This window comes from Panthera leo, chromosome A1 (assembly GCF_018350215.1).
Source record: "Panthera leo isolate Ple1 chromosome A1, P.leo_Ple1_pat1.1, whole genome shotgun sequence".
In the NCBI taxonomy this organism is placed as follows: Eukaryota; Metazoa; Chordata; class Mammalia; order Carnivora; family Felidae; genus Panthera; species Panthera leo.
This window is the reverse complement of record NC_056679.1, coordinates 238,199,631-238,226,550: the sequence shown is the minus strand read 5'-3', so window position 1 is coordinate 238,226,550 and position 26,920 is coordinate 238,199,631. Positions and strand designations below refer to the sequence as shown.

Sequence of the window (26,920 nt, the reverse complement as noted above, 5' to 3'; positions counted from 1 at the left end):
ACCCTTCCCGGCCTCCTAGCCGGCGCGCGAGCCCCAGCGCGACCAGACCAACCAGGCCTCCGGGCTTTGGTTCCACGGGCAGAGAGACACAGGGCAGGGCAGGAGATGCCTGCTGCCCTCGCTGGACCAGAGCAGGAGGAGTCTGGGCACCGCGGGGCCCCCGGGCCCTCGTCCTGAGACACAGCTCCCTGTTCGCCAGCCCCTCAGACGGCAGCCCCCTCTTGGGGACACCGTGACCCTCAGCCCCACAGCTGCCGTACGTCTGCGGCAAAACCCAGTCGTGCCACCAGGGCAATAACGGGGCGGAGCCACCGGCACACGGAGCCATCCGACGGCAGGCAGACCGCCAGGCAGACCAGGAAACCAGAACCTGGCCCAGACCCGTGGCGTCCACGCGACTAGGGAGGCTCTGACCGCACGAGCCCCACCGAGGAACCAAACCTGTCAATGGACCACTCACCCCCCACGCTTCTGTCACAGGAACGTCAGAAGCCCCTCAACGCACAAGAACAGAGGGGTCTCAGGAATCCCCCGCTTCCACAAGATACCACGAGACATCACAAACACACGCTCTTCCAAGACACAAAACTGAACTCTTATGACTTAAGCACGTGCAACGCTTTCTGTAGGACTTAGTTAGCAAAGGACAGAACCTTGTGTGTTAAATGGTAGCAGTGGAGTCTAGAAAGGGGCAGAGACCGTGAACCCAGCCACACCTGAACCGTCCTGGGCCCTGGCTCGCGGACGCCCACCTCCCTCGCCCTCCTCGCCCTCCCCCCTGGGCCCTCGCCCACCTCCCCCTCGGTTCGCCAGAGACGCCCCACCCGGCGAGAGTTGCCCGGAGACCGCGCGGCACCCGAGCTATGTCAGAAGTCAACGCCAGGGCCTCTCCCGCCACACCTCGGGTCAGGGCAAGAGCTCCTGTCGCCACGAGCAGGAGGGGATCCGGAGAGCAAAGCCCTGGCCAGAAACGGACAGCGTGAGCGTCTCGAGAAGGACACCGCTTAAACCGGTTTGCAGCCAGCCACCGCGGCACCTGAGCCCTTGAGCTGAGGTCCCGCTGAGGGGGCCTGACGCCCCAGAGGAAGGGATAAGCACCCAGCGCGTCCGCGGCCTTCCCTGCACCAGCTGCACCTGGGGACCGCTGAGCGCGCGGGGCTAACTGTCCAGGTAGGAGGCCACCGTCCTGCGACCCCACCCCCCGCTCTGAATCCGAATGAGCCTCTGGGTGCAGCCCCGGTTCAGGCCCACGGCAGCAGCGTGGCTGCTCCCGGACATGAGGACACGCCATCCGCCCGGAAGGGGAGGGGGGGGCTCCACCCGTGAGGCAGGGAAGACAGGGGACAAGAGGGAGGCTGCCTGGGAACACCTGGTGCTCCCGTGCCTCCTGCTCTAGTCACAGACACGGAAGCGTTTCTGTCTGGAAACACCCGCACGCCTGCGTTTCCACACGTGCCGAGGTCGCGCCCCTCGGCCTGAGCCCCTCCAGCACGAGGCCCCGCCCACAGCAGGTCCCTGCAGCAGCTTCCGTCCGGCTCCGTCCAAACCCAGAAGCCCCGGTCCTTGAAACCAGACAGCCCCACGGGACGCACGGACCCAAGCTCGGACCTTCCGGCCCAGTCCGCGCAGGGAACGGTGGGCCTGCCCCACACCGCGCTTCAGGGCCACCCGGCCCCTCCGCCCGCTGTCTGCCCACGCTGCCCACCTCCTCGGCCCGCTGGGCCTCCGAGTGCTTGTCCAGGTAGGTGCCCTCCAGCACGGAGCCCACGATGGTCAGGCCCTTGCCGGCCTTGAGCTGGGTGGTGAGGGACAGCAGTCGGGGGTGCTTTACGCACTGTTCCTCATCCAGGCTCAGCATCACCAGCACCTGCGGCCTGCGGGGGGAGACAGCCGTCACCCCGCGCCCCCGCCAGGTGCGCAGGTGTGCGGGTGCCCGTGCCCGGAGGCCGAGGGGCTCTCCGTGCGGGTAAAACCGCTGCTCCCCAGGCACGGCCTTCTCCGCCCCCCCAGCGGCAGGGAGACGCCCACACACTTGCCCTCCGTCCCCGGCAGGACCCCGGCGAGGTCAGCTCGCCCCCTTCCCCACCCACCACGCCGCCCAGGTCCGGCCTAGTGCCCAGAGACATGCTGATCGCGCCACGGCCAACCACTGTGGACTGAGGAAAGGTGCTAGAAGCTTCTGAGACAATCGCTCCCCAAAGAGAGGCAGCAACTTTCCTTCTCCGAAGTGTGCCGTTAGAGACGGCGCTTCGGGGGTTCGGAGGGCAGGAGGCCAACTCAGGGCAAGCTGGGGCGCTCACCTCCAGTTCTTGGTGTGGGGGGGGCCGTGCTCCACACGCAGCAGGGCGAACCGGGCAGCGTTTAGCGACAGACCCCTGATGCCGTCACCCCACTCCTTCTCGGCCCTGTGACGGAAGGGCAGCACTGAGTGCCAAGGGAAGGGGTCCAGGGCCTCAGGCCCCCAGGGGCAACCTCCCCGAGGAGCCACCATGGGGTCTCCGCCGAGAGCGGGACGTGGGAGTCGGGAACACGGCTGTGTGTGTGGAGCAGACGCTGAGGAGCACAGCTGGCTCAGTGGGCCTGGCCTCCCCGGTGCAAGTGGTCACGGCCCCTGACTCTCCAGCTAAACCACCCTGGAAAGAGCTGGGGGGGGGGGGGGCAGTAGCAGGGACCCCGGCCCAGAGCACCCTCCCCAGAGGGGGCCAGGCGCCCGAGGGAAACGCCCCAGGGATGGACCAGGCGCCGTGGGACGCGGGGTACTTTCCGGAAAGTTTGAAATCCGCCAACACATCAGTGCTGTCATTGATGGACTTCAAAGTTCTCAAAAACCACGCCGTAAAAACGTGTCACTCTCCAGCTGCTATGACAAAGGTATGTGACTGTGACAGCTGGGTCCCGCCTGCGCCCCGGGGCCAGGCCCCGCAGCGGCTTACCCGCGGTACTCGATGTACTTGTAGATGCAGCCAGCGATGAGCATCGCAAACAGGGCGTAGTACCAGGAGCAGATGAACATCAGGGCAAGACACAGGCTCATGCCCAGGAAGGACAGCGCCCTGCGGGGGACACGCAGCTCACGTGCCTGCCCACGGCCGAACCCCAAAACCTCACGGGTTCCCCACAAAGACCTCATCCAGCCACCGTGAGAAAGCAGCAATGATGCCCTGAGATCGGTCCCTGCCACTGACCCCTCCCCGGGGGCTGAGAGGGGTCCTGGCCCCACCCACCGGACGCCCACCCCGCCCCCAGGGCACAAAGCACAGCCGGCTTCACGTGGTCCCCCACGCAGGTCCCCCACGCACGCTGGCAGGAGGACCGAGCAGCCCGGGGAGACTGAGGCCACACCCCCAGCGGGGGCCACATGCCACGAGACGCCTGCGTGGCCCAGGCAGCGGCCGCCCGCGGGCTCCAATGCTCACCAGTGGTAGTACTTGAATCGCGGGCGCCAGTTGGGGGTACGCAGCAAGGTCTGCACGGCACAGGCCAGGTTCACGAACATGTAGCACATGAGGAAAAACCTGGGGCACAAACGTAGCACCAGAGGAGCGGGGGCGGGTCCCACGGCAGCTCCCGCCCTGCAGGCGCCTGGCCCCCCTGCTCCCAGGAAGCCCCCTCGTCTGCAGCATTATCCACCCCCACCCCCAAAAGGGGTCTCCCCGCCCCCCTGTCCCCGTGACCATACACGTCCCTTGCCCCCTGGGCAGGGACGCACAGGTGACAAGCGGCAGCCACCTCTCCACAGCCTGTCCCCACATGCCTCCCGCCGTGCCCACACCCGCTCACATGGAGAGGATGGGGGCCACGCTGTCCAGGGAGGCGATCAGGATGCCGGTCTCACAGATGAGGGCCGTGAGCAGCAGGGCCCACGTGGGCTCCCCGTTGGCCTTCCCGTGACCGAACACCTGCAGGGGAAGGGCAGGTGGGCTGCTGACGGGCCACGGGCACACCTGTCATCCTGATGAGAAGCCCAGGGTCTCAGGTGCAGCCCCAGAGGGTCTCAGATATGGGACGGAGGCAGAAGCAGACTTTTACCACTCGTCCCGGACCCTCTCCAGCCGGGATCAGGACAAACATCCAACATCCACAGCCCCAACCACCCAGGAGGTGACTATGTCTGCAGGTTGTGAGCTTTACAGGAACTGAGGCCACGGGGGCAGCCCCAATCCCGGCTGGTGTCCTTGCAAGAAGTGACGAAGACACGGGCACAGGGAAGCCACGTGAGGCCTCGAAGAAGACAGCGTCCACGCGCCAAGGAGGGAGACCTCAGAAGAAACCAGCCCTGCCCGTGCCTGCATCTCGGGCTTTCGGCCTCCAGAGTGTGAGCAAATCAGCTCGCGTCGTCCGAGCCCCCAGCCCGTGGCATGTGGTAGGGTGGCCCCAGGACACTGAGACGTGAAACCGTCAAGTTCGTTCCAGAAAGCTTCCGTCCCAAGTGGAGGACGCTTCCCTGCAGGACAGACACCCCGCGGAATAGATGCCCCTCCCGGCCCTGCTCGGGACAGACACTGCCCCCTGCCCCCAGCCCTGGCAGGAGGTGGATGCTCTTCACTGTTCCCACAGCACAGTGACCGTCTGTGGGGAGCCACCAGGCTGGCAGGGGTCCCCGGGGCCCACAGTGCGGGCCAGTGAAGGTCGTGCCCTGCGGGCAGACCCTCAGGGACCCTCGAGGACACGCTCGCAGAAGGACGGCCTCCCAGCTCACCTGCAGAAAGGGGACGATGCCATCGCGGGCAATGGCCTGCAGCAGGCGCGGTGCGCCCGTGAGGCTCTGCAGACCAGCACCGCAAGTGGAGAAGAAGGAGCCGATGACGATGACCCAGGGGGACGGCCAGGCCAGCATGCCGATGACCAGCTTCCCCTGCAGGGCCTCCCCAAACCTGCGGGGCAGGGGCAGGTGCGCTTTCAGACACCCTCTCAGCGGGAGCGAGGCCGCTCCCACCCTCGGTGTCCTTTCTCGGGAGCAGGGAAGCCACTGTCACTCGTGTGAGAGCAGCGTCGCCGCGGGTCACGCTCAGGGACCGCGCAGGCCCCCTCACACTCTCTCGGGGTCAGAGGCTGCCCTGTGGTTCCCCAGCTCCAGGCTGGAGCAGGAGAGGGTGGACACACCAGGCCAAACGGAATCCCCACAAAGGGGCCACGGGGCCTCCTGCTCCACCACTCGAGGCCTGAAATCCAGGTCAACGCTGCGATCATCTAGAAAAAACACACGGAAGCTTCTAGAAACTGCAAGTGAAAACGTACTTATCTCGTAAGATCACTCCTTCGATGCAGGCCCCAAAGAGCACGATGCAGGACAGGTCTGCATCTCACGTCAAGGAAGAGGCGGGCCAGACGCACGGGCCATAGGGCCCTGGTTGCCGGTGGACCTGACCGACCCTGACCCCACCTACCCCATCCTGGCGGCTCTCAGGGGACCTTCCTCGCCGCCCCATCCACCAGGTGAGTCAGGCTGCACACGGCCTGTAATGTGACCGCCATAGGGACAGGGCAGGGCACCCTGGCTCACTCAGCAGGGAGCGGCTACATGTTAGCGACACGTTACGTGGGATGACGTGGTGGTACGTGTGGTTTATGGACAAGGATTTGCGCCAGAACCAGCCGTGAAGGTCAGCGTCAGAGGCCTGCCCAGCTCCACCTCGGGGGCGATGGCCAGAACTCGCCAGAGCCTGGGAAGCCCACCCCAGCGGCCGGGGACTGAGCGGCAGGCAGAGCATCAGGGCCACCCCCGAACTTGGCCCTCTCAAGGATACAGATGAAAGACGTTGTCACGATGGCCAAAATGGTCCCAGTGGGGATGGACTTCTGGGCATCCCTGAGGTCCCCAGACCGGTTCGAGCCCGCCATGATACCTACAGAAGCCCACAGGAAGAACATGCAGCTTACCACGCCAGGCCCTTGGCCCCGACACACAGGGAGGGTGGGGCCAGAGAGAAGCGCTCAGCAGCCCCCCAGCCCCCAGTCCCCAGACGGCGTGGCCGCAACGGGTGCGGAGGTGAAGCCTGGCGAGGCGGCCACGCGGACCGGGCTCCCGGAGCAGGAGCACAGCTGCGAGCGGCCCCTGGCAAGAGCCACACGGGCAGACACAGCATCGGCCGCGGGCGGCTCAGGGAGCCAGGGCCAGGCCGGGGTGGGGGAGGCTCCCATTGCGCACGCGGCCGCCGAGGGGTGTCCCGGCAGGAAGTACGCGTGCACACGTGCAGGGGAGGAGGCACCGGTGTGGAAGAAAGCGTGTCCACTCCCGGCCGCCATGGTCACGGTTCCTTTGAGTGACAACGGCCTCTCAGGAGAGCTTGGGACAAAGCCCCTTCCTGCACCCCAACCACAGCACACAGGAACAGAGATCCTGAGGCTTGTTTCTTGGGCCAAATGGAGAGTGAGGGGACCAGGGCACGTGTGCGCGGTGGGGGGGCCTCACCGGTCACAGAGGGGAAGTAGATCCCGACCAGCATGGTGAAGTAGGTCATGATGTCAGTGAGGACGTAGGGCAGGCCGCTGGCTCTGTTCTCCTCGGGCACAGGCACCGACGGTGTGCCCTTCCTCTCCACAAACGCCCCCTTGTCTGCATACGAGCTCCACAGGTTATCTGTGGGCGACAACAGACCAGTAACAAGATTCCGGAACCTTCTGCAGGGGCTCCTGACTCAGGGAGGCCCCAGCAGACGTGGCTGGCGGTAAAGGGTTCCCAAGCTCCCATGGACTCCAACTTCACAGGAAAATGTGAAGTGTGTCTTCCCAGAAGACAGAATAGAAACGGAAAAGCCCTGTGAGTCTCCAGTGAACCCGGAAACTTCCTGTGCACCTCGCGGCTAACTCCTAGATATAAAGGGTCTACTGACCCCACTGGCTTTGCACCCTGTGTGGTGACAGCAGCTCCAGGGAGGACAGACAGCCGCCCAGTGGGTGGGCCGTGGGGGAGGGGAGGCGGGGCCCCGCCCGCCTGGAGTGCGGGGGTGGGGGGACTCACCCAGGAGGACGCCGCTGGCCACGCCAGGGATGCCCTGGATCTCCGTGACGTTGTTCTGGGCAAAGTACTCGTCACAGGTGGCGTTGGGCATGGAGCTGTTGCAGAAGAGGCCCCAGAGCGCCGTGGGCATCGTACTGTTGTTGACGGTGTGGACCTTGGCGCAGACGTCAAAGCCGCGTCTCGACAAGGTGCGGTTCCCCAGCAGACAGACCCTAGAGCAGGTGGTCGGGCGTGAGGAGTCGTGGGGGCCTCTTCTGAAACCATTACTGCTTTTCTTGGGCGACCGGGGTCAGGGGCCGCTAAATCGCTTCTGACGCTCCGCTTTGCGTGATGGGAACGCTGCGTGAGCCGCGAGGGACGGGTGTCGACACAGCAGCCCCTCGAGACCACACTTCGGGGTCCCGGGCTCCTCACAGTGTGCTGCGGACTGATGGCCCGTCCTGGGGCATCTGACACAGGCAGCTCCCCTCCACGTGGAGGGGCCGGGGGGCTCGACGCCAGCAGCCACCCACCCCGCCAGGCCCCTCCCAGATCAGCCCTGTGGGCGCTGGGCCCATCCGGCCGGCCCAGGCACCGGCCCAAGCACCGGACATTCTACAGCTCGTCACTCGCTCTGTGACCTTGGGCCACTTCCCTGGGACCCGGCATCTGCATCCGGAGGAGGGACGAGAAAGGAAAGCACTCAGGGGCTTCTGTGAGGACAAGGGGAGCCGCGCACAGAGGGCACCGAGGACAGGCCACCCCAGGAGCTCAGGGCCTGACCGTCCTCAGGGCCACCAGTACCCTGCGCACCCCGACCTTCGCCAGACCCGTCCCATGCTCGCAGGTGGCAGAGGCGCACGAGAGTCCTGACGGCTCATCCCCGATCCCGACCACGCGGCCACGGGCACAGACCGGGCTGACGAGAGGAGCTGCAGGTTCGCAGGCGCGGGACTCACGGGATGTCCGGCGGGTCGAAGGCGGTCTTGACGACGCCGGCATAGATGGCAAGGATGGACAGCACCACGCAGGCCAGGAACACCAGGGCCAGCTTGTTGACGTACTTGACGCCCACGAAGACCACCATGGCCATCAGCACCAGCGTGCACGTCCCGTACACGCGCATGTTATGCAGCATGGCCGCGGCCTCGTCGCCCACCGTCTCCGCCTGGATGATGGCCGCGCTGGGGGAGATGTAGGTCTGTGGGGGACGGAGGGAGGGGGTCGAGGGCGGCCGCCGACCACCCCCGGCTGGAAGACGGCCCCCCGGGGGAGGCCATCTTTGTCTGCAGGACCTGGTGCCGGGCTCCCTCCCCCTCTGCGGGCTCCCAGCCCACCAGAACCCATTCACGGTGGGCCCCTGGGTGCCGCCACCAAGACACGAGAGCAGAGAAGAAAGACTCATAGGAATGCCGCGCTGGGGCTGGTGTCGTGGAGGCTGGCCCTCGGGTGGCACCCCCAGCCCAGTCCGCAAGGCCAGGGGGCACCCGCGGGCCGACCACCTGAGAGTGATGATACCACCTGGGAGGCCCTACCGGGCACGTGCAACATGAACCAAGCGCGGGCAGCAGAAAGGACCGACTCGTGGCCAAGGAGCTCTCTTCTGGCAGCCCCACCTCCTCCAGCGGCCACAGCCCTGAAGGCCGGGCCCCCCGACCCACCCTGGGCTCCGGCCCCCCGGCCCACCCTGGGCTCAGGCCCCCCCGGCCCACCCTGGGCTCAGGACCCCCCAGCCCACCCTGGGCTCAGGCCTGCGGCCCAGCAAGCACATCCGCTGAGCAAGAACGCTGGGGCCCACCCGCCGGGCGGCCAACGGACACTGGGTCACAGCTGCGTGGGCTCTGAGGAGACGGACGCAGTCAGCCTTCGAGAGCCCAAGGAGGCGGTGTCAGAGCGACACGGTGAGGGGCCGGTTGAGGGGCCCCGTGCGCCTCGGGACAGACTCCTCAGGCTCTGGAAAACCAGCCCAAACCAAAGCACTTACCAAAAAAATCTCAATGGTCCCCAGGATATACATGGCCCCGGCGAAGGTCGTGCCCAGATAGAAGCAGAGGCCCACAGCCCCTCCAAACTCAGGCCCCAGGGACCTCGAGATCATGTAGTAGGAGCCGCCCGCTGCGAACCAGAGGAGGAAACAGCTTAGGGTCGCACCACTTACCGTGCTTCTGAAGGTGAACCCAACACCTCAATTCTGTGCACTCTGCCCCAAAAAGGCTGAGGACACCTGGGGCCGTGTGGGCACCGTCTTGCACCAGAGCACGGCCGACGCCTTAGCTGACCCTGGATCCCACACCAGGCCCCTCCCAGCCCCCGACGGGCGGGGAGCACAGCCACCTGGGTCTACGCCGCCTACACGGCTGCTGCCCACTGGGCCAGGGCGGCTCCGGGCCGGGGGCAGCCTCCCCAAGACCTGGAGATGGAACGCACGGTCCCTCACTGCCCTCCTCGCCTGGAGCTCACTGCCCACCTGTCACCTGTCCCGGGGACGGTCACTACAAGTAGCCGTGACTCCAAGGTTCCCAGGCCAAGCCAGGTCCCCCAACAGACCGGAGCCCCGGCAGGCCCTCCAGCATCCCGGCCGCTGACACCGGTCAGAGGGTGCCTGAGGCAAGGACTGCCCGCTGTGGCGCTTCAGTTTAGCCGCAGAAATGACTCGGTTTAGAAAGAGGATGAGGGTCTGGGGGAAATTAACTCCAGAACCAAAGGCAAGAATCAACTCGTAAAACGCCAGCACCTCCAACCAGTGGACAGAGGTGAGATTTCACAAAGTACCGGGGAAGTATTCCCTTGGGTTCCTACCCAGAGAGGCCCGATTTCCCAGCAGGCTCGGGCGCCAGGCCAGGTGCCAGGGGACAAGTGTGCACAGGATCCCCGCCTTGGTGCCCTTGGGGGACACCAGGACGCCAGCTCTCGGTGCATCGGTGGGCTGCGATGCCGAGGGGGGAGGACGGCCCTCCGCTCGGCCTTCCCGGCACCCTTACCTGGGACCACACCGTTGGTGGCGATGGCGCTCATGGAGATGGCGGTCAGCATCGTCTGCAAAGACACCGGAGATCCTCTCAAAAGAGAGAACACGCCGGGAGCCGCGCCGGCCCGATCGCAAAGGAGCTGGCGAGCAACCAGCCACGTGGGCTCTGGCATGCTCCGGGATGCTCCTCATCATCTCCCACCTGACCCCCAAAGCTGGGCTCCTGCAGGCCATCAGAAACACCCAACGCAGGACCCCACCTGGAGTGAAAGGCTGGCTCCTGCCCGAGTGTCCACCTGCCGTGGGGTGTGGCTAAGGGTCCTGCTGGGCACATTTGCTACTTACAGAAGCCTCTTCTCTTATTCCTGGTTTGTAAGTTTCTGTGGCAATTACTCCCGATAACCTCCAGGTTCCTCCAGTAAAAGCAGTGTCACGGGAGGAAGGGGACACAGTTCAGGCAGCCACACCACAGCCCACAGAGCTGTAGGGGGCACAGGCAGGTCCCCAGGGGGCCAGGTCAAGGGACTCTCGCCTGTTGTGCTGTCTGAATTCTAGCCAGAGGGCTCCAGGTGGCACCGGGGGATCAGAACAGCCAGTTACAGTCCCCACAGTGAGAGCAAGGCAGGAAAGGCTGTGGCTCTCGGAGCAGGTGCCCAGGACACAGAGGCCACGGCAGACCCACGAGCAGTGGGAAGGAGGCCTGGTGCAGTTGTGCAGAGGAGACGTGAGGGCAAGGCGGGTCTGGGGAACCGGGGTCTGGGGCTGAGCAAGTCACTGGCGTGGGCCCTTCCTTGGAACAGGGAGCCCAGGGGCTTCAAAACCGGAAAGGGACCTCGTCAAAACACAGCACCCTCATGAGTGCTGACAGCGCCCCTCAAAAGCCCTCGGCCATCAGGATGTGCGCCCCAGCATCCTTTCACGGACGCAGGCACAGGAGTCCCGCTGGCCCGTCACCGGCCCCACAAGACTCGACTTCCCTTGGGCACAGAGCCCTGGAGAGCCCCCGGCCACCCGCACGGATGGGTCCCTGACGTCCAGACGCCACCCGCCCGGGGACTGCAGTCACTCACGCAGGTACAGCACATGGACACGATGAGGAAGGACTCTAGGACGCCAGCCGCCCCCACGATCCACGTCAGGCGCAGAAAGAGGATCACGCCGAGGATGTTCTGGAGGCAGGGCAGGTAGACGCCGATGAAGGTGCCCATGCGCGGGCTCTGGAAGCGAGCACAGCAGTTCCGGTTCCAGGGAGGCTGGACCCTCACCTGCAGGCATCCAGCTGCACGGCCCTGCCCCGGGGGCCCCGGGGGCCCCGGGACAGAAGTTCAGCACGTCGGCCGGGCAGACCACGCCAGGGGCCCAGCCCGTCCTGTCCGACAGCTGGCATGACACCACGGTCAGGTGGTACAGGGCTGTCTGAAGAGGCAAGATGACGTTCAAGGGAAAAACCTCTCAAGTTCAGGGAGTTAAAACAAACAAAAAAACTGGGGAAGATTTGCTTTGAAATCACTTCCTGTGAAAGAGAACAGGCTGCAGTCGAGGGGCTGGAGGCAGCTCTGCCGGTTCGCGGCCCAGGGACGGGCTCCCCGAGGGCAGCAAGCTGCACCCACGTTTAAGGAGGCAGGTAAACTCTCAGGACCAAAGGGCTGGTCTCCACGCAGGAACGCCTGCCCCCACGAGCCTGGACAGGGCAGGGCCACAGAGCCCCATGGGACCCACAACCCTGGGGAAAACCCTCTGAGGGCACCCCCGAGCGCGTGGGCGTCTTCACGTCTGGGACGCTCAGCTCCCTCTTAATGCAGGGCCTGGGCCTGCCCGCCCATGGGATGCCTGGCTTCTGTGTGCCCCCTCGAGTGGCCACGGGGCAGGCGAGAGCAACTCAGGGACTTTCCAGTTGTGTAAACTGGGAACGCACTGGCCAAGGGAGGGTGGTGCCAGGCAGGGGGCGGCGTCTCGTTCACAGGTAAGCGCCACGCAGCCACCCCAGCTGACGCAGGGCGTCCACTGCTGTTCTGCACCTGGCGTCGGGCAAGACCCGAGTCACCCTGGAAGAACCTGCAGTTCGCTCCTACAGGCGGCTTTGGTGGACCAGCCCGGCAGGCCGGGAGGTCCAGAGCCCTCACTGGGCGGGGCCGGGGGGGGGGGGTGGACATCTGGGGATGAGCTCCTGTGCTTGGTTGGTCACAGGGGACAGTAAGGGAAGCCCCCATCCCCAGAGGACCTGGTCGGCCCTAAGTGGGGCGGCTGATTCGTGCCACCCAGAATATGTCCGCCTGGTGACGATGGGTATGCTGAGGGTCCCAGGGTGGCCGGATCCCTCCTGTGACCGAAATCCAGCCTGCAGCAGCTGCCCCAGTGTCTCCAGGGGACAGAGGACAGACAGCTGACCTGCCCCACGGGCAGGTTGTCCCAGGTCCTAACCTGGCCACGGGTCCAAGCCACGCGCTGTGCAGGTTCGCCAGGCTGGACACTTAGATTACATCCCAACAGAAACCATGCTGAGGGGTCTGGGCTGCACTTCCGTGCAGGGGAGGCTAGGACACACCGGGCCGAGCTGGGCAGCCTGGGGACAGCGGGGAGAGCCAGCAGGGGCCGGCACACCCGGGCCCACCACGGCAAAGCACCTGTTCCGAAGGCAGTGGACATCACAGAAGCCCCAGCACGCGCACAGAGGGACAGGCACCGATGGGTGCTGACTGCACAGAAGACGCCCGCGGTTCCCAAAGTCTGGACCAGAGAAGAGCCTCTGAGGCCACAGGCAGTGCCCGGGGTACATGGGAAACCCCAGAGCATCTGTCAGCATGGCACCTGGCCCACAGCATCCATGGTATAACCTGCGACCAGGGCCACCATGGGCTCCCGAGGACTGGGGAGCGTCCTTCAGGGCACTGCTCCCTGCCCCCAGGAGGGCGGCCGGGCCAGGGCTGGGCAAGGCAGTCCTCACACCCCACGACCCTCACTCCAGACTAAGCAGGTGGCACTTCGCAAACACAGAGCAAACGCGCCCAAGCGTCGAGGGAATGGGAGAATCCATTCTGCTGGTTTACAGTAAGAAGTGCCTTCTGTGGCCGGACTTCCTGACAGCCGAGGTCAGGCTGGACACAAGATGCGGGAGGGACTCCGTGCACGCAGGGCTGGTGCCAGGGGCAGAGTGCGCGGAGGAGGGAGAGGCGGCCAGGGAGCCCCCAGGCTGCCACAGCCGGCTGCAGGAATCCGGCAGAAAATGCTCGACCCCTCGAGGGGAGACCAGGTGCCCAGGCCCCGGGCCGCCTTCGTCCTGCTGGCCTGGCCGCCGCCCTGCTTCATAATCCCTGAAACACAGCACCTGTGGGCAGTGCTGGCAGGGCCAAGAGCCGGGGGAATGATCACCGTGGGGTCGGAAAAAGCCCTCGTCTGCCCTAACCGAACCTCGTGCAGGCGAGAGACAAAGCTAGTGTTTTGCTGGGACTCAGGGAGTGTCCCAGGGATAAGGGAAGAGATGGGACGGGGGAGAGGGGACAGGGGGAAGGGTGGGGGCTCACCTTGACCTCTCGCCTCTTGCTGTCCTCGTCCTCCTCGTGCTCCACCACGCCCTGGCTCAGGTTGGTGTAGTTGGCCAGCTTGTTGAGCAGCGAGGACACCATGGGATTGCTGTCCATTTCCTCCTGTTTGGGGCCGAGCTGTGGGTTAGTTACCCGGATCCCCAACCCACGGGAGCAACGCCCAGCAGGGCTCCCTGCGGTGTCCAGCCCCACACCCGGGGCACACAGGGCTGATGCGGGCCCTCGACGTCCCGGACGCCTGCACACCAGGGTCCCCAGTTGGGGTCAGGAGCAGAGGTCGGGGCTCCAGGCCACAGAGCCGGGGTGTGGGGCTCCCCCCATGCACAGTGCCCAATCAGGAGGCCAGCCCTCCGCCCGACCCCCAGCTCCTCACTAGACCGTGGGGTCTCGGGGCCCCGGCCCTGTCATGTGACCGAGTGAAGCCTCGGCCCTCGCACTTTGTGTAGAAGGAAGCATGAGTCACCTCAAAAAGTGCCATGTTCTTCCCTTCAAAGCAGTTCTCCGGTTCCACATCCACATGGTTAATAAACGGGCTGTTTTCTCTCGAGTTTCCATCTCCTGGTGGGGAAAACGCCCAGGTCAGTTTTAGGAGCAGCTGGAAGGAGGCAGGGGCCACTGCAGACCCGTGCGGGCCCAGCCCCTCCCCAAAGGCCTGGGGGAGGACCTGTGAGACTCCAGGACCCTTGGCTCCCCCCGCCCTGCGCACACACACTGGCACATGGCCCCACCCCCTAGGCAGGACCCTGCCCCCCAACCCCCCCCCACGCATGTGCACACGCGCGTGCACACACACACCCGCCCCCCGCCCCCCAGGCAGGACCCTGGATTGCACTTCCCACTCCAACGAGTCAAGTGCAGCCCCCACTGACTCAGCAAGACCCAAGCTGCATGCCGGGGAAGGGGGGCCTACACTGCAGCCAGGACCCCCCCCCCCCCCCCGACAGGACAGTCCCGTTTCCCAGGCAGCAGCTGACCACGGGGAGACGGTCTGCCTGCCTTGGGGGAGCTGCACCTTGTGGTCTCGGTGCCCACACGAAGGCCCAGGGCAGGCCAGCGTGCCTCAGCTCCACCCACAAGGCTGGAGGTGGTCAGCCGCCCGCACACAGGCCGCGGCAGTGTCTCCTGGTGCCAGACGGCTGCCCACAGGGTCTGCAGAAGGAGCAGGCGCCAAAGGAGCACCTTCCCCGCCGCACAGCGGCTGGCGACCCCGACCATCTGCTCCTGAAGCCGGGGTCATGGCCCTGCCACCTGGTGCCCCGCCCACAGGCACGGTGCCCCCCGGACCCTGCATCCCCCAACCCTCTGCCAAGGGCCTACACTCGGCACGGCCGTCACCCTGTGCCATGGATGGCATCTGAAAGGAAGGACAAGGGCGACCTCCATGCAGGCGGGGTCACAGCCAGGCCCTCGACCAGTAAGTGAGCGATGGCTCCCGCCCCCCACCTATTTCTCCAGGGTCACAACAGGCGTCAAGAAGAGCCTGTACGCCTCAACCTCACGAGTAATGTGTTCAGGGCAAAGCGACGCCCCGACTTCACCCCGTCCTGGGAGTGTGGCTCGCAGGGGCGGGTCCAGGCGGACGCAGCCACGTCTGCAAACCCTGCGATAACCAGATGGCCCCAGACCAAGACCCGCAGTGCTTCTTACAAAAAAGTTAGAATAAAAAGACTGCTCGGCGACCGCATAGCCCATCGGCGGGCACGTGGTTTTCAAGACAGCTCAGCCCACGATGAAGGTCTGCCCAAGTTTAAGATCCTGGGCACACAGAACAGCACCCACGGACGTCAGGAGAGAAGCACAGAACAGAATGTGTCTACCACAGGGTTTTAGCCCCCGAAAGGGCACGTGGCACTCACCCACGGGTGCCGGGATGCCAGGCAGTGGTGGCACTACCTGCCGGGGTCCGGGGAGAGGACGCTGGGGCAGCCTTCTGCTCAGGAATAAGCCCCAAGCCCCAAGCAGGCCGCACGCCTCCTGCCACACCATCTGGTGTCCTGACCTACGACCCGCCACGCAGGGAGGCTCCCCAGAGCAAGGACCCCAGGAAAGTCTCCAAAACCAGCTTTCTCAGACCCCAGGGCACCGGGTGAGACCCACAGCAGGCCCTGTGGGGTGACCCCCACCACGGTCCAACTTTCTGACAGAATCCCCAAAGGACAGGAGGGTCAGCATCCTCCCCAGACACTCAGGGGTGGGAGGTGTCCACCAGCCTGTCCCCGTGGCGGCTCAAGGTGACGAGGGGCAGCGGTGGTGGGCCACCACACTGGGCACAGCAGAGAATCCCTCAGCCCAGGCAGACCCCGAGGGCTCCCCGCCCCTCCCACCTCCACAACCCACCATTCTCCCCAGCCGGTCCGTGGTCTGCACCCCACAGCTTCTTCCGGACCTTAACCCTGTGCTCTCACCAGCCGGCGCCTCCTCGCGTGGCCTCTGAAACCACACCCGTGTTTCACGCTTAGAGAAAGAAAAAGCAGAAACAAAGATGGACAAAACAGTACACGGAACACAAACGACCGTATTCCACCGAACGCCGTTCTCCACACTCACCCCAGCGGGGCGCAAAGAAGCGGCCCGAGTGCCCTGAGCGCAGACGGAGTCCTGCACTACAGACCCCGGAGAACTAAGGAGACCAAAGCCTCAGCGGGGTCCCCTTCCCAGAGACCTGGGTGAGCGCTTCCAGACCCGGCCTGCGTGTCTGTGAGCGCACGGCACACACCCAGGCCGCTGGGGCGGGTGTGCGGGGCGCGGGCTCTTCACCTGTGACCGTTCCACCTGCCTGTCCCCCCTGTCGGCCGAGGACACCCCAGCACATCATCGAAGGGACAGAGTACCAGCACGGGGCTCCCGCTGGCCACCCCCAAAACAATCTGTGTCCGAGGTCACAGTACACGTACCAAGTCCACACGCGGGTGAACAACGGGGGACGGCACAAGCACCTGCCGGGCTGCATCGCCCGCTAAGCCACAGGGAGGGATGGGGACGGAAAAGCCCCCGCGGGAACGATGGCTGCAGTGGCGGCTGGCGCCAGACCTGCTCCACATCACAAGGCAAGCACGCCCTGGGGGAGAAGCCGACCCGCTGACCTAACCAAGGTCAAGGTTAACACCAGGGTCACAAGCCAGCCGACACCCAGGGAGAACACTCGTGACTGGTGACTTCACCGGAAAGCCTGAGACAACGCCAGACAAGCACAGAAGCGGCCCCTCAGGGACGCAACACCACAGAGGGCAAAGACAGGCGTGGAATGTTCCGGAAACAGGGACAGCACAGAGACGGGGCAGTGGAGAGCAGCACGTGGCCCACGTCCTCTGATAAAGGACACTGCCGGGCCGACTGGTGAAGCCAGAGGAAGAGCCGCAACAGGGAGAAAGTGCCTGTTACCAGGAGAGGCGTCTCCCACAGCGGCTCAGAAGACAGAGCAGCAGAGGGGGCAGAAACGGGTCCCCAGAGACTCTCCACGGCCTCACAGCTTCTACAAACTCTACAGCGAGAGCTTTTAAAAAAATGTATCAAGCAGGGCGCCTGGGTGGCTCAGTCGGTTGAACATCTGACTTCGACTCAGGTCATGATCTCACGGTCCGTGAGTTCGAGCCCCACATCGGGCTCTGTGCCGACAGCTCGGAGCCGGGAGCCTGCTTCGGATTCTGGGTCCCCCTCTCTCTCTCTGCCCCTCCCCCACATGCTCGCGTGTGCTCTCAAAAACAAACAAATGTTAAAAAGCAAAGCCAGAGAAACTCCCACGGTGTAGGGCTCACTCGTACATAAAGAAGCAAGTTTTATCTCGAAGAAACGACAGACTGAAAATTTCAGAATTGAGGCCCGGAAGACACACATACGGGCAGGCACCATTCACACACGCCGGCACACAGGCCTCAGACCGCCACTCGTAACCAGTGTGTGAAGAAATTCAGGCAAAAATCTGAGACCCTGAACCCCCTGGGTGAAAGACAGAGGAGCAGGTCCCTGTATCGTCAGTACAAAGGGGAGGTGCCCAGTACCAGGGTCGTCTGGGGCCACGCGAGCCACACAGTGACAGGACGCCCCATGGCATTCCTGCCTCAAAGCGTTTCTCCTGAAAACCACCCCAAGCAAATGGCCACGCATAAATTCTGTGGCATTCTATGAGCCTCCTGACCCAGATCCTTCAAGCGTGCTGATGCCAGGACAGACAGCAAGGGGCAAAGGTCCTAGAGCACAGGTCCGGCAAGCTTCCTCTGTAAAAGGCCACAGTGCCATCACAAGCACCTGGTGCACCAAAGACAAGGTGTGAACAAGCAGCAGGGCCACGTGCCAATAAAACTTGACTGACAAAAGCAGGTGGCCAGGCCACAGGCTGCAGAGAGCCCAGCACGGGGCTCTCAACACACAGCCGTGTGTGATCCTCAGGGAGGCCGCCAAGCAGGGAGGTGGCCGTCCTGCCTCCCACCCACCCTGACCCGCTCCCAGCTTGCCCGGCAGTCCCTGCCCCTGCCCCACCTCACGGCACATAGGATCAGCCTGTTTAAAGCCCCCCACCCAGCCCGCCAGCCCAGAGACGTCTGCGGAAACCAGCGCTTTCGGGGATCACTGCTCTCTGCAGCCTGACAGCCTCAGCGACCGCAAACACCTGCACCTGCTCCATGGGACACACGACTGGTGAGCAGGCCCAACCCTGGCCCGGGACCCAGAGACCACGGACGCGCTCGCCCAGGCGCGGACCGGACGGCTGGCGTCTGCCGGTCTGGGGCCCAAAGTCTCAGGAAGTAACTGGAACCTGGAAGGAGCACAGGTGGGCGTGGGGTGCGAGGTCCTGGCCAGCAGCGCTGTCCTCGTCCCCTCCTGTGCGGGCTACTTCAGATGAAGCCACACCTCACCCCGTGATCTTAACACAAAACGTTCAACACGCTTTGTTCACAACACAACACAATTGTGTTCTTAACACAAAATGTTCAACAAAATGTTCAGCTTTTCTGTGAAAGCTGCCCCCTGCCCCCGCAGTGCTGGACACGCATCCAGACAGGGACTCTGCCTCGTCCTCCTGAGGCCCCCGTAATTGCCCCCGTTAGGGTACAGAGCTCGCCCCGCAGTCCTGGAGGCAACTCCCCACCCGCCATCCCCCCCCCAACACACACCAGTTCTGACTCCGCTAAATGCAATCTCAAGCCCTGGTCAGGGAAGATCGGATGTGACCAGGGGCAAGGTCATCCTGGCAGACAGCGCCTCCCTCCCCCAAGCCTGAATCTGGTTACCCTCCAGACTCCAGGCGCGCTGCACAGCCCTGGCTCCCTTGTCCCTGAGAGAAGTGTGTGCAAATGCAGCAGGCAGGGCAGGGATGCCCCGGGACAGGGAGGCAGGGAGGCCAGCCACCGACCAGGAGTCCAGAGCCCAGACCCCGGTGGTCTGCTACCAACTGGAGCCCAGAGCCCCAGTTGCTGCTGACTGCTGACAACAGTGTCCTCCTGCAGCCCCGAGGGCCAGAAGCCCCCCCCCCCCCATCCCTGTCCCTTCTCGGGTTACAGCGTCCATCAACCGCCGTCCCCTGGCTTGGTCTCCTCCTCCTGAGTGAGCCTCACATCACTCCCCACCTCCCTCGGCCTCCAGGTTTGCATCTAGGATTTACCAGTGTCTCTCCCTGAACCGCTCCCGAGAAAGGGGCACAGACTGACTTGGGAGGGTCGGCGGCCACCCCCCTCCTGCCCCCAAATGCAGGCTCTGCTCCTCTTGTGCTGGACCCCAGACATGCAGGGCACCTCCAGCAGGATGGAGTCCCCCCCAGTGGCCCCCTGGTGCATCCGGTGCCAGACCCCGGAGCACGGCCCGTGGCCAGGACCTCTCTGAAACCCCGTTACGGCCGGAATGAGGTGTTTCTCGGCTCCACAGCCCCTAACAGCAGATTCCTGACCCCTGGGCCTTGCCCCCTGCCCTCCACGCACCACATCCAGGACCAGTGCTGCAACCTGGATTCCGGAACCCAGGCCAGCAGGCTCCTCCTGGGCCGGAGGGTGAGTTCTGTGTCCAGCCAGCAAACACTGCCAGGCTCAGGTCACAGTTCCCACGGTTTTCACGGCACACTTCTGGCTAAAACAGAAACACTCTCCGTGTCGAAACCAGAGGAAATAGAATGAGGGCAAGAACCGTGACAACTACCCCCACCGCCCACCGCCCCAGACGCCTGCTCGCACCATGCACGGCATCCTATCCCGGGACCATGCGCCAGCCTTTCCCGCCCCAGGTCCCCGGGAAAGCGGAAGGAAGGGCCGTCTCGGGGACGCGTGTGCTCCACAGGGAAGCCGACGGGAAAGCGGACGCCCTTCCTGCCCGCCCGGCCCCCGCCCAGCCAAGGGCCTCCTCAGGTGTCCGCTGAGCCCGCCCACCCGGGCCTGCAGGGCCACCGCTGGGGTCGCGGGGGAGGGACGGAGGCCTGAGACACTGCTCCCCGAGTTCCACACGGACTAGCTCACGTTAGTACGTGTCACCTGTTTCCTTCACCCCGCGCCCGGTGCGCCCACCAAAAACAAATCCCTTTATTTGAGGCCAGGGTCACACTTCTGCTCCAGTCTGGGGTCCCTGACACAGGATGGAGGCACGATCCGCCTAACGCCGGGTCCACCACATGAGTGACCTCCGTGTGCATCTGGCTGGCCTCGTGGAGCCCGGCACCACAGAGGAGTGGCAGGGGGGCCTGCCTATGGCTCCCAGAGGCCTCCCGGCAAGGACGGAGCCCTCACTTCCAAAGCATCAGATGCATCCTGACCCCAGCACCCATGGGACACCAGGTGTGACCCAAAAGCAGCTGACCCCCGTGAGCAGCCTCATGGTCGGAGGGGCAGTGTGGCCTCGGGGACAAAGCCCCCCAGGCTCCCCCCATCTCCTGCTTGCCCACGGTTCCAAAAGGGGGGAGGCTCCCTGGGGACCACACTCGGGGACCTCTGGGAGAGGGTCGGCTTCAGACGCTGGAGGAGTGCAGCCCCCTCCCAGCCCGACCACGGCCACCACAGCAACTCGCTGCTGCCACCCAAGAGACCAGGCGAAGACTCCGCCTCTGGGACGTTTTCTTCAGATCCCACACTCATGGCCCCAAAAGAGGGAACATCCCAGGGGACACTCGGCTACCAGGAGGCGCCAATGAAGAAAAACTGCAAAGCAGGAGGAGTGCCCGGAAAATTCCAGGACACACAGACCACCCGTGTGCACAGTCACAGGCGCTGGCACAGGCACGGCACGCGGGCACACTCGTGTGCACAGATACAGACCACACACGTGCACGATCACACGCACTGACAGACGAACGGCACAGACGTGCCCGGGGAACACGCACTCCCACACGTCTCTGGGGACCACACCTCTGACGGCCTCACGGCCTTTCCTGAAGGGGCATGCCCCCCCCCCCCCCCCCGCACAAGGAATGACGGACCCCCACTCCCATCGGTCACTTGGCCGTTTGCCCACTCTGGTCTGCCCTCTCCCGCGACCTCCTCCACGTCAGGATCTGCAGTTGGCGACCAGGCCCAAGGAGGGGGTGGGGAGATTCCGCCAGGGGCACCGGGCCCTCAGCCGCCTCCTGGGGCGGCTCCTGTTACGGACACAGGCTCCCGTCTGGCGGTGACGGAGACCCTGCGGCTCAGGGAGGAGGAAACCCAAGACTGACCCGCGGCCACTCCTCTGGTTTCGGCCCAACTCGATCCCTCCCCAGTGACTGCGGAGCCTCCCTGGGAACCGGCCGACGACAGAGGCGAGAGATCACGGCCACCCCTGCGACAGGCCGGCTCCTGGGCAGGGAAACTGAGGCACGAGATGCTCTCCTGCGGGCCCCGCGGCACTCCGGGAGCAGAGGCCAGCACAGATGGGGACGCAGGGGTGGCTGCGGCCAGCACCCTGCAGGAAGCCACCTGCACGCGTCCCCCCACCCCCCGAACGGACACGGGCCCAGCGGCCCGGCTCTGAGTCCCGGGAGCCGCTCCCTCTCTGCCGAGGTGTCGGCAAGCTCCCCCCCACCCCGGCGTGGAGCCACGCACACGGCCCAGGGACGCAGGAGATTCCGCGGCCGCCCCCACACCACCCCAGACCACACAGGACTCAGGGCGGCACCTCCGCCTCCTCCCCCACCTGCTCCTCCAGAAGAAACCGCAAGACAGGAAACCCGCCCAAGGCACAACGGGGCCAGAGACACGGGAGCGGGAGACCCGGCCAAGACTTGCACTGACACCTCAGCCCTCCACCAGGGAAGCAGCCTGGCGGACCACCGCCCCCACCCCGGGACACGGGGGCCACCTGGTGGGGCCCACTCACCCTGTCCACCCCCCGAGACACCTGGTCAGGCCCACTTGCCCCGTGAACCCCCAGGACACGGGGGTCACCTGGTCGGGCCCACTCACCCTGTCCACCCCCCTGGGACGCCTGGTCAGGCCCACTCGCCCTGTGAACCCCCAGGACACGGGGGTCACCTGGTCGGGCCCACTCACCCTGTCCACCTCCCCCCAGGACACGGGAGCCACTCACCCTGGGACACCTGGTTGAGGCCTGCTCACCGGGGCTCCTGGCAAGAGGTTCGAGGACCCACATGATGCCAACAGCCACGGACAAGGGAGCCGGGGTGCAAACAGCACAGCTGGCCGGGGCACCTCACTTTGTCCGGCCCTAAGTCCTGCTGGAGCTGCTGAGCTTATCTGCACAAACCAGGCCTCTGCTCTGAACAGGGAGTTTCCCTCCTTTTCACAAAAGGAGAGACGTTAAGCCTCTGTGCTGTCTCCGCCCACAGCACTGCCCTAGAGCCCCCCAGAAGGGAGCCCAGGCCTGCGCGGGTCTGTCCCCAGCAGGTGCCCACACCTAGCTGCCCCGACCGCCAAGGCCCAAACTCCCACCGCCGGGGAGACCGGCTCACGTGTTCCCGGGTGCCACAACCCCGCAGGCCTGCTGGGTCCTCGTCCAAGGCTCCCCCACCCGCCCCCCGGCAGCGGGCCTTCCTCTGGCCCCGCCGAGGGCAGAGCTGGAGACGAGGGCAGAGCTGGAGACGCCCGCCTGCCCGGCACAGCTGTTGGCTACGGCGACACACCTCAGGGGGCGCTCGGCCAGCGCGCCTGCCCTTGGGCGGTGGTAACACCTAACAACACGCTCTGCCCTGCGGGCTCACGGCTGCGGCGCCCGACCCGGCTCGCAAAACGCACACCCCACTGTGGGTGACAGCGGCAGACCCCGGGCCAGGGTCCCCACAATCACAATCAACCGAACGCCAGCTGCCCCAGCTGTGCAGGGATGAGGAACGGCCTTCTGCGGCGGCCCCCACAGACAGCAGCCCTGGGAAGGTGTCCCTGGCCCAAGATCACCGGTCCTCCGACGCAGGAGCCCGGGCCCGCCCGGGAGTCACCCAGTCATGCGCCCTGACAGAGGGTTCTGCGGTGGGCAGTCCCCCCCGCCACTCACCCGCAGGATCCCACCGAGCACGAGAACCTCGGGCCCACTCCGGCCGCCCCTGTGGGGCACCTAACGCCCCGAGAACTCCATCCACACCCCCCAGGGACACAGGGTAAGCAGGGAACACTTGAGGCCATTTCCTTGAAAGAAATACCCCGAAACTCACTTGAGCCTTAACCTCTGAGGGTGGGCAATGCCCCGTGGCCCCCAGCCCCTCAGCAAGGTGAGTAGGGGGCCCCACAATCTCCGACTGTGCCCACAACACCAACAACGCACAGGCCCCACGGAGCACCCCCAGCAGAGAGAGGCAGGTGACGGTGTCCAAGGACGGCCAGCACAGCAGCCTCTCCACATCTAAGCCCCGCAGCCGCCAGAGTCGGCTCCTTCCTGCTCACAGGCACGAGAGGCCGGCCTCTCAGTCCGTGCAGAGCCCACATACCCCACGCCCCCCCAGCCACCACCCCCTGCACTGGGCAGCGAGGCTCCACGCCGGCCGGCCCATCCACGGAATTCCCCTGGGTCATCTCAGTGTCCCGTGGCTTCAAACTCTGACTCATCGCGCCTCCCTGTCTGGGGCCAGGCTCACCCCGGAGGCCACTGCTTTTCACACATACCCGGGGGGAGGGCGGCATTCCAGGGGGGCCACGGATCACCCACAGACAGCCTGACCCCTGCTGGTCCAGCACACGGATACGGGCACAGCCACAGACCCAAGTGCCCGCGTCACCAGGGAAGGCCAAGTGAGCAGAGGGTCCGTCTGTGGGGTCAGCCACAGCCCACCTGGCGAACGGTGACTGGGTCGGGGGTTCACCAGGACTCCCCCACCCCCACGGGGAGGCTACAGCTCAGAGATGCCCCCCAGTCAGGACAGCCACACAGCCAGGGACATCAGAACCAGAACAGGCCGGTCTCCGCATGGAGAGGCCTAGCCTGCCCCCTGGCCACTCTCCCCCTGGCACCACCATCCCGGCACCCAAGCGTCCCCTTCCACGAGGCCATGCGGACACCCAGCACCACAGGGCACTCCACTGTCCCCAATGTACCTCAAATCATGTGCTGGCCCCGCAGCCTCCACGTCCCCAGGAGCAGGACACACGCTGATCTGAACACTGACACACCCAAGGCCACAACGGACACCAGCCGTGGTGGACGCTCCAGTCTTCACAGAACTGCCCTGCGGGCCCTGTAACTGCGCAGCCCCTCGGGGAGCGGCCACGAGAGGCAGACCCTCACAGGCGCCCCTTGTGCCAAACTCACGGCAGCCACCCCCCACAAGCAGCTACCACGGCCAATGGTGTCCACAGCTCAGATACCCATCCCAGCATAGCAGCATCACACTGAGAATGTCTAGGGAACTTTCTAGAACAACACACTCAGGGATCTATGTGGCAAGTTTCTTCATAATGGTCATGGGAACAGATCTCACATCAGAGGCACAGACGTGTCTCACCACCACTTCCTCAGCCCGGGTGGCAACAGACATCCCCTGAATGACACCCCAGCCACGTCACTGGGCTGAGAGGGCAAGAACAGATGCCCTGACACCCCAACACCACGTGACCACCAAGCCCCTGTGCCTGCCTCCCCGTGCATGCACACACAGCCCACAGGCGTGCACACACATGCACGCGGATACACAGCCCACGTGCGCGCACACACGAGCCCAGCAGGGGACCTAGTCGAGCCAAGGGCCTCCCCCAGGAAGACCGTCTGGGAGCCCAACAGGCGCACAGAGACGTGGGAACACGCCCCACGCGTGCTTCCTTCCACCTTGCCGCTTCCCCACCGGAAACCGAGTCTGGGCACACACGCACGTGTGGTAGCCCCCTCCCCCACCCGCCGTCTAGTATCACGACGTCTCCCTAAACGACACAATGAGACACAATGACCGCTGATAGCCGTTTCCAAGACGGTGCTGGGAGCTTGCGCCAGCCACGGACTCTCTGCCAACGGGACGGCGGGCCGCCTCCCTCCCTTCCTGAAACCCCGTGTCCTCGCCCAGCAGAACCGAACCCGGAAGCCGCCGTCCTGGCCGCTCTCCAGAACCACACAGCTCACTGAACCCTTGCCCCCACCCCAGGCGAGCTTGACCACTCCGGCAGCGGCGACCCCCCACCCCGGGCAGCAGCCACCCGCGGCGCCGAGAGAGAAGTCGCCTGAGGTCCAGGGCCGTGGCTTCGGAGTGCTGCCCGCTGCCCTGGCTGCCGCGCCCAGGGAAGCAGAGCCCCCTTCAGAGGGCCGGGAGGAGACCCTTGGGTGCCCCCAGGAGCTGAGCTGCAGAGCAGAAGTCACAGACAGGAATCCAAAAAGGGGAACAGTGACGGGGTGAGGACGAGGCTGGGGTCAGAGCCCTGGGGAGTGAGGAACAGGAGTCTCAGCCAGGGACGGGGACATAGGGCTACCGGCCGGGTCCACCCTCCAAGGGCTGAGCCCACCGACCTCCGTGGGGGCCCAGGGCCTGCGGCCATGCCTCACTTGCACACCTGCCAGCTCCAGAGCCCCCACAGGGCCTGGAGGGGGCTCCACCCAGGCCCAACACTCAGGAAGGTTCCCAGAAGTCCCTAAAGACCCCACACTTGGAAGTCAGGAAAGAAGCATCCGCACTCCCCACCACCTCCCTCCCGGAAGATACTTCCACCAAGAAACACAACACCAAAGGACGGAACTAACCCATCCTTTCCGCCTGCGGATCTCCAATCACGAGAAAATGCAGGACATTAAAGGTCCTCAAGAAGGCACGGCTCCCCGCCCCCCAGGCAAGACAAAGCTGTCATCCAGAACACGCCCCTACCTCCCCCGGAAGCAGGTAGGGAGGCAAGGAGGGTTCCCGGCAGAAGCCAGTGCTGACCCTGGCCTCCCCCTGCCCAGGCCTGCATTAAGCACCACCCGGGTGAAGGGCCATGTCTTCCTGGCTCTAAAGCACCAGCCACAGGCCCACCAGCCGGGCAGCTAAGGTCAGTGCTGGCGTCCTCCAGCCTCCATGCCGAAGGCCGGCAGCAGTGGGGGCCTCCACGGCCACAAGATAGGCCCCAGCTTCACGACGCATCTGCCCGGTGTGCGTGGAGCTGCGGCAGGCCGATGGCGTAAAGGCTCCGTCCAGCCCAGGACCGCGGCTGACGCAGGGAACACCCGACAGTCCCGCCGAGCTCTGCCAGGCCAGGTGGGCCTATGAGCGGAGCAGTACTCCTCCCTGACTCCCACCCGCTCTCAGCACACCCTGGCCCCTGACCCCCAGCTGGGGTCTCAAGCCTCCTATTTCCAGACAGCTCCGGGCTTCCAAAAACACCCCAGAAGGGCCCCCTCAGTGTTGCTTCGCCGCCACCACCGGGAGGCCCACCCAGAAAGCCAGGAGATTCCCCAGGGGATCGGCCAGTCAGAAGCACCAGCGGTCCTGTGATGGAGCCAGGCTTGGCCACTGGCGGGGATCTCAGCCCTCAGGAGAGGCTCCTGCCGGGCCTTCCCAGCTCGCAAAGGACTTTTCCTCCACCAGAGTGACCGTCACGCTGGCCACACGACACAGTGCCAGTCACACGGCACCCTGAGCACCAAATGGGCTCTGAAAGCTCACGTGCAACATCAGAGTCCAGCCTAGCAGAGCCCCCTCCCCGAGCACGGTGAGCACGGTGACCACGCAGGGGGCTCCACCCTGTCTCTTCCTGAGGGAAGATGAAGAACGGAGAACACACAACTCAAAGACCCAGCTGACTTCTGCGCTGGCTCGGCTGAGCGAGAGCTCGGCCCGGGGACCGAGGCTTCGTCACCAGGCAAGCACGCGGCCCACGCCTGGCATCTGCCTGAGCTCCCGACACTCAGCTCCCACAGGCCGTGAGGATCCTGAGGAGCCCGGGACAGAACCGAAGGGGTCAGAGGATGAGACAGTGGGCGGGGGCTCGGACCCCGGCCCCCCACCAGCCCAGCTGGGCAAGAGGCCCAGCTCCCCAGGCAGCGGCAGTGCCCAGCCCCCGGGCCCTCGGGCAGGAGGAAATGGGCAGGAAGAAAATCACCCCAACTTCAAAACAAGGTGCACTCCAAGTCTGGAAAGATAGGACTGCAGTCGCCGGAGAAGGGGCCGGCTGACGG

The 26,920-nt window shown here is 65.1% G+C and overlaps 1 protein-coding gene across 3 annotated transcripts in view; it reads right to left on the bottom strand.

Moving 5' to 3' along the window:
• The window catches only part of SLC12A7 (solute carrier family 12 member 7), a 54,929-nt gene that overhangs the window by 9,666 nt on the left and 18,343 nt on the right, over positions 1-26,920 (bottom strand). For 2 of the 3 annotated variants that reach the window (XM_042953752.1, XM_042953744.1), the window contains exons 2-17: positions 13,914-14,008; positions 13,430-13,552; positions 10,979-11,125; positions 9,922-9,976; positions 8,925-9,055; positions 7,900-8,141; positions 6,962-7,173; positions 6,413-6,580; positions 5,748-5,846; positions 5,239-5,296; positions 4,700-4,874; positions 3,781-3,899; positions 3,417-3,515; positions 2,934-3,053; positions 2,301-2,405; positions 1,706-1,874 (exon numbers count right to left, since the gene is read on the bottom strand). In XM_042953752.1, the coding sequence (XP_042809686.1) occupies positions 1,706-1,874; positions 2,301-2,405; positions 2,934-3,053; positions 3,417-3,515; positions 3,781-3,899; positions 4,700-4,874; positions 5,239-5,296; positions 5,748-5,846; positions 6,413-6,580; positions 6,962-7,173; positions 7,900-8,141; positions 8,925-9,055; positions 9,922-9,976; positions 10,979-11,125; positions 13,430-13,552; positions 13,914-14,008 (2,117 nt within the window). The other variant, XM_042953753.1, reaches the window with a different exon arrangement.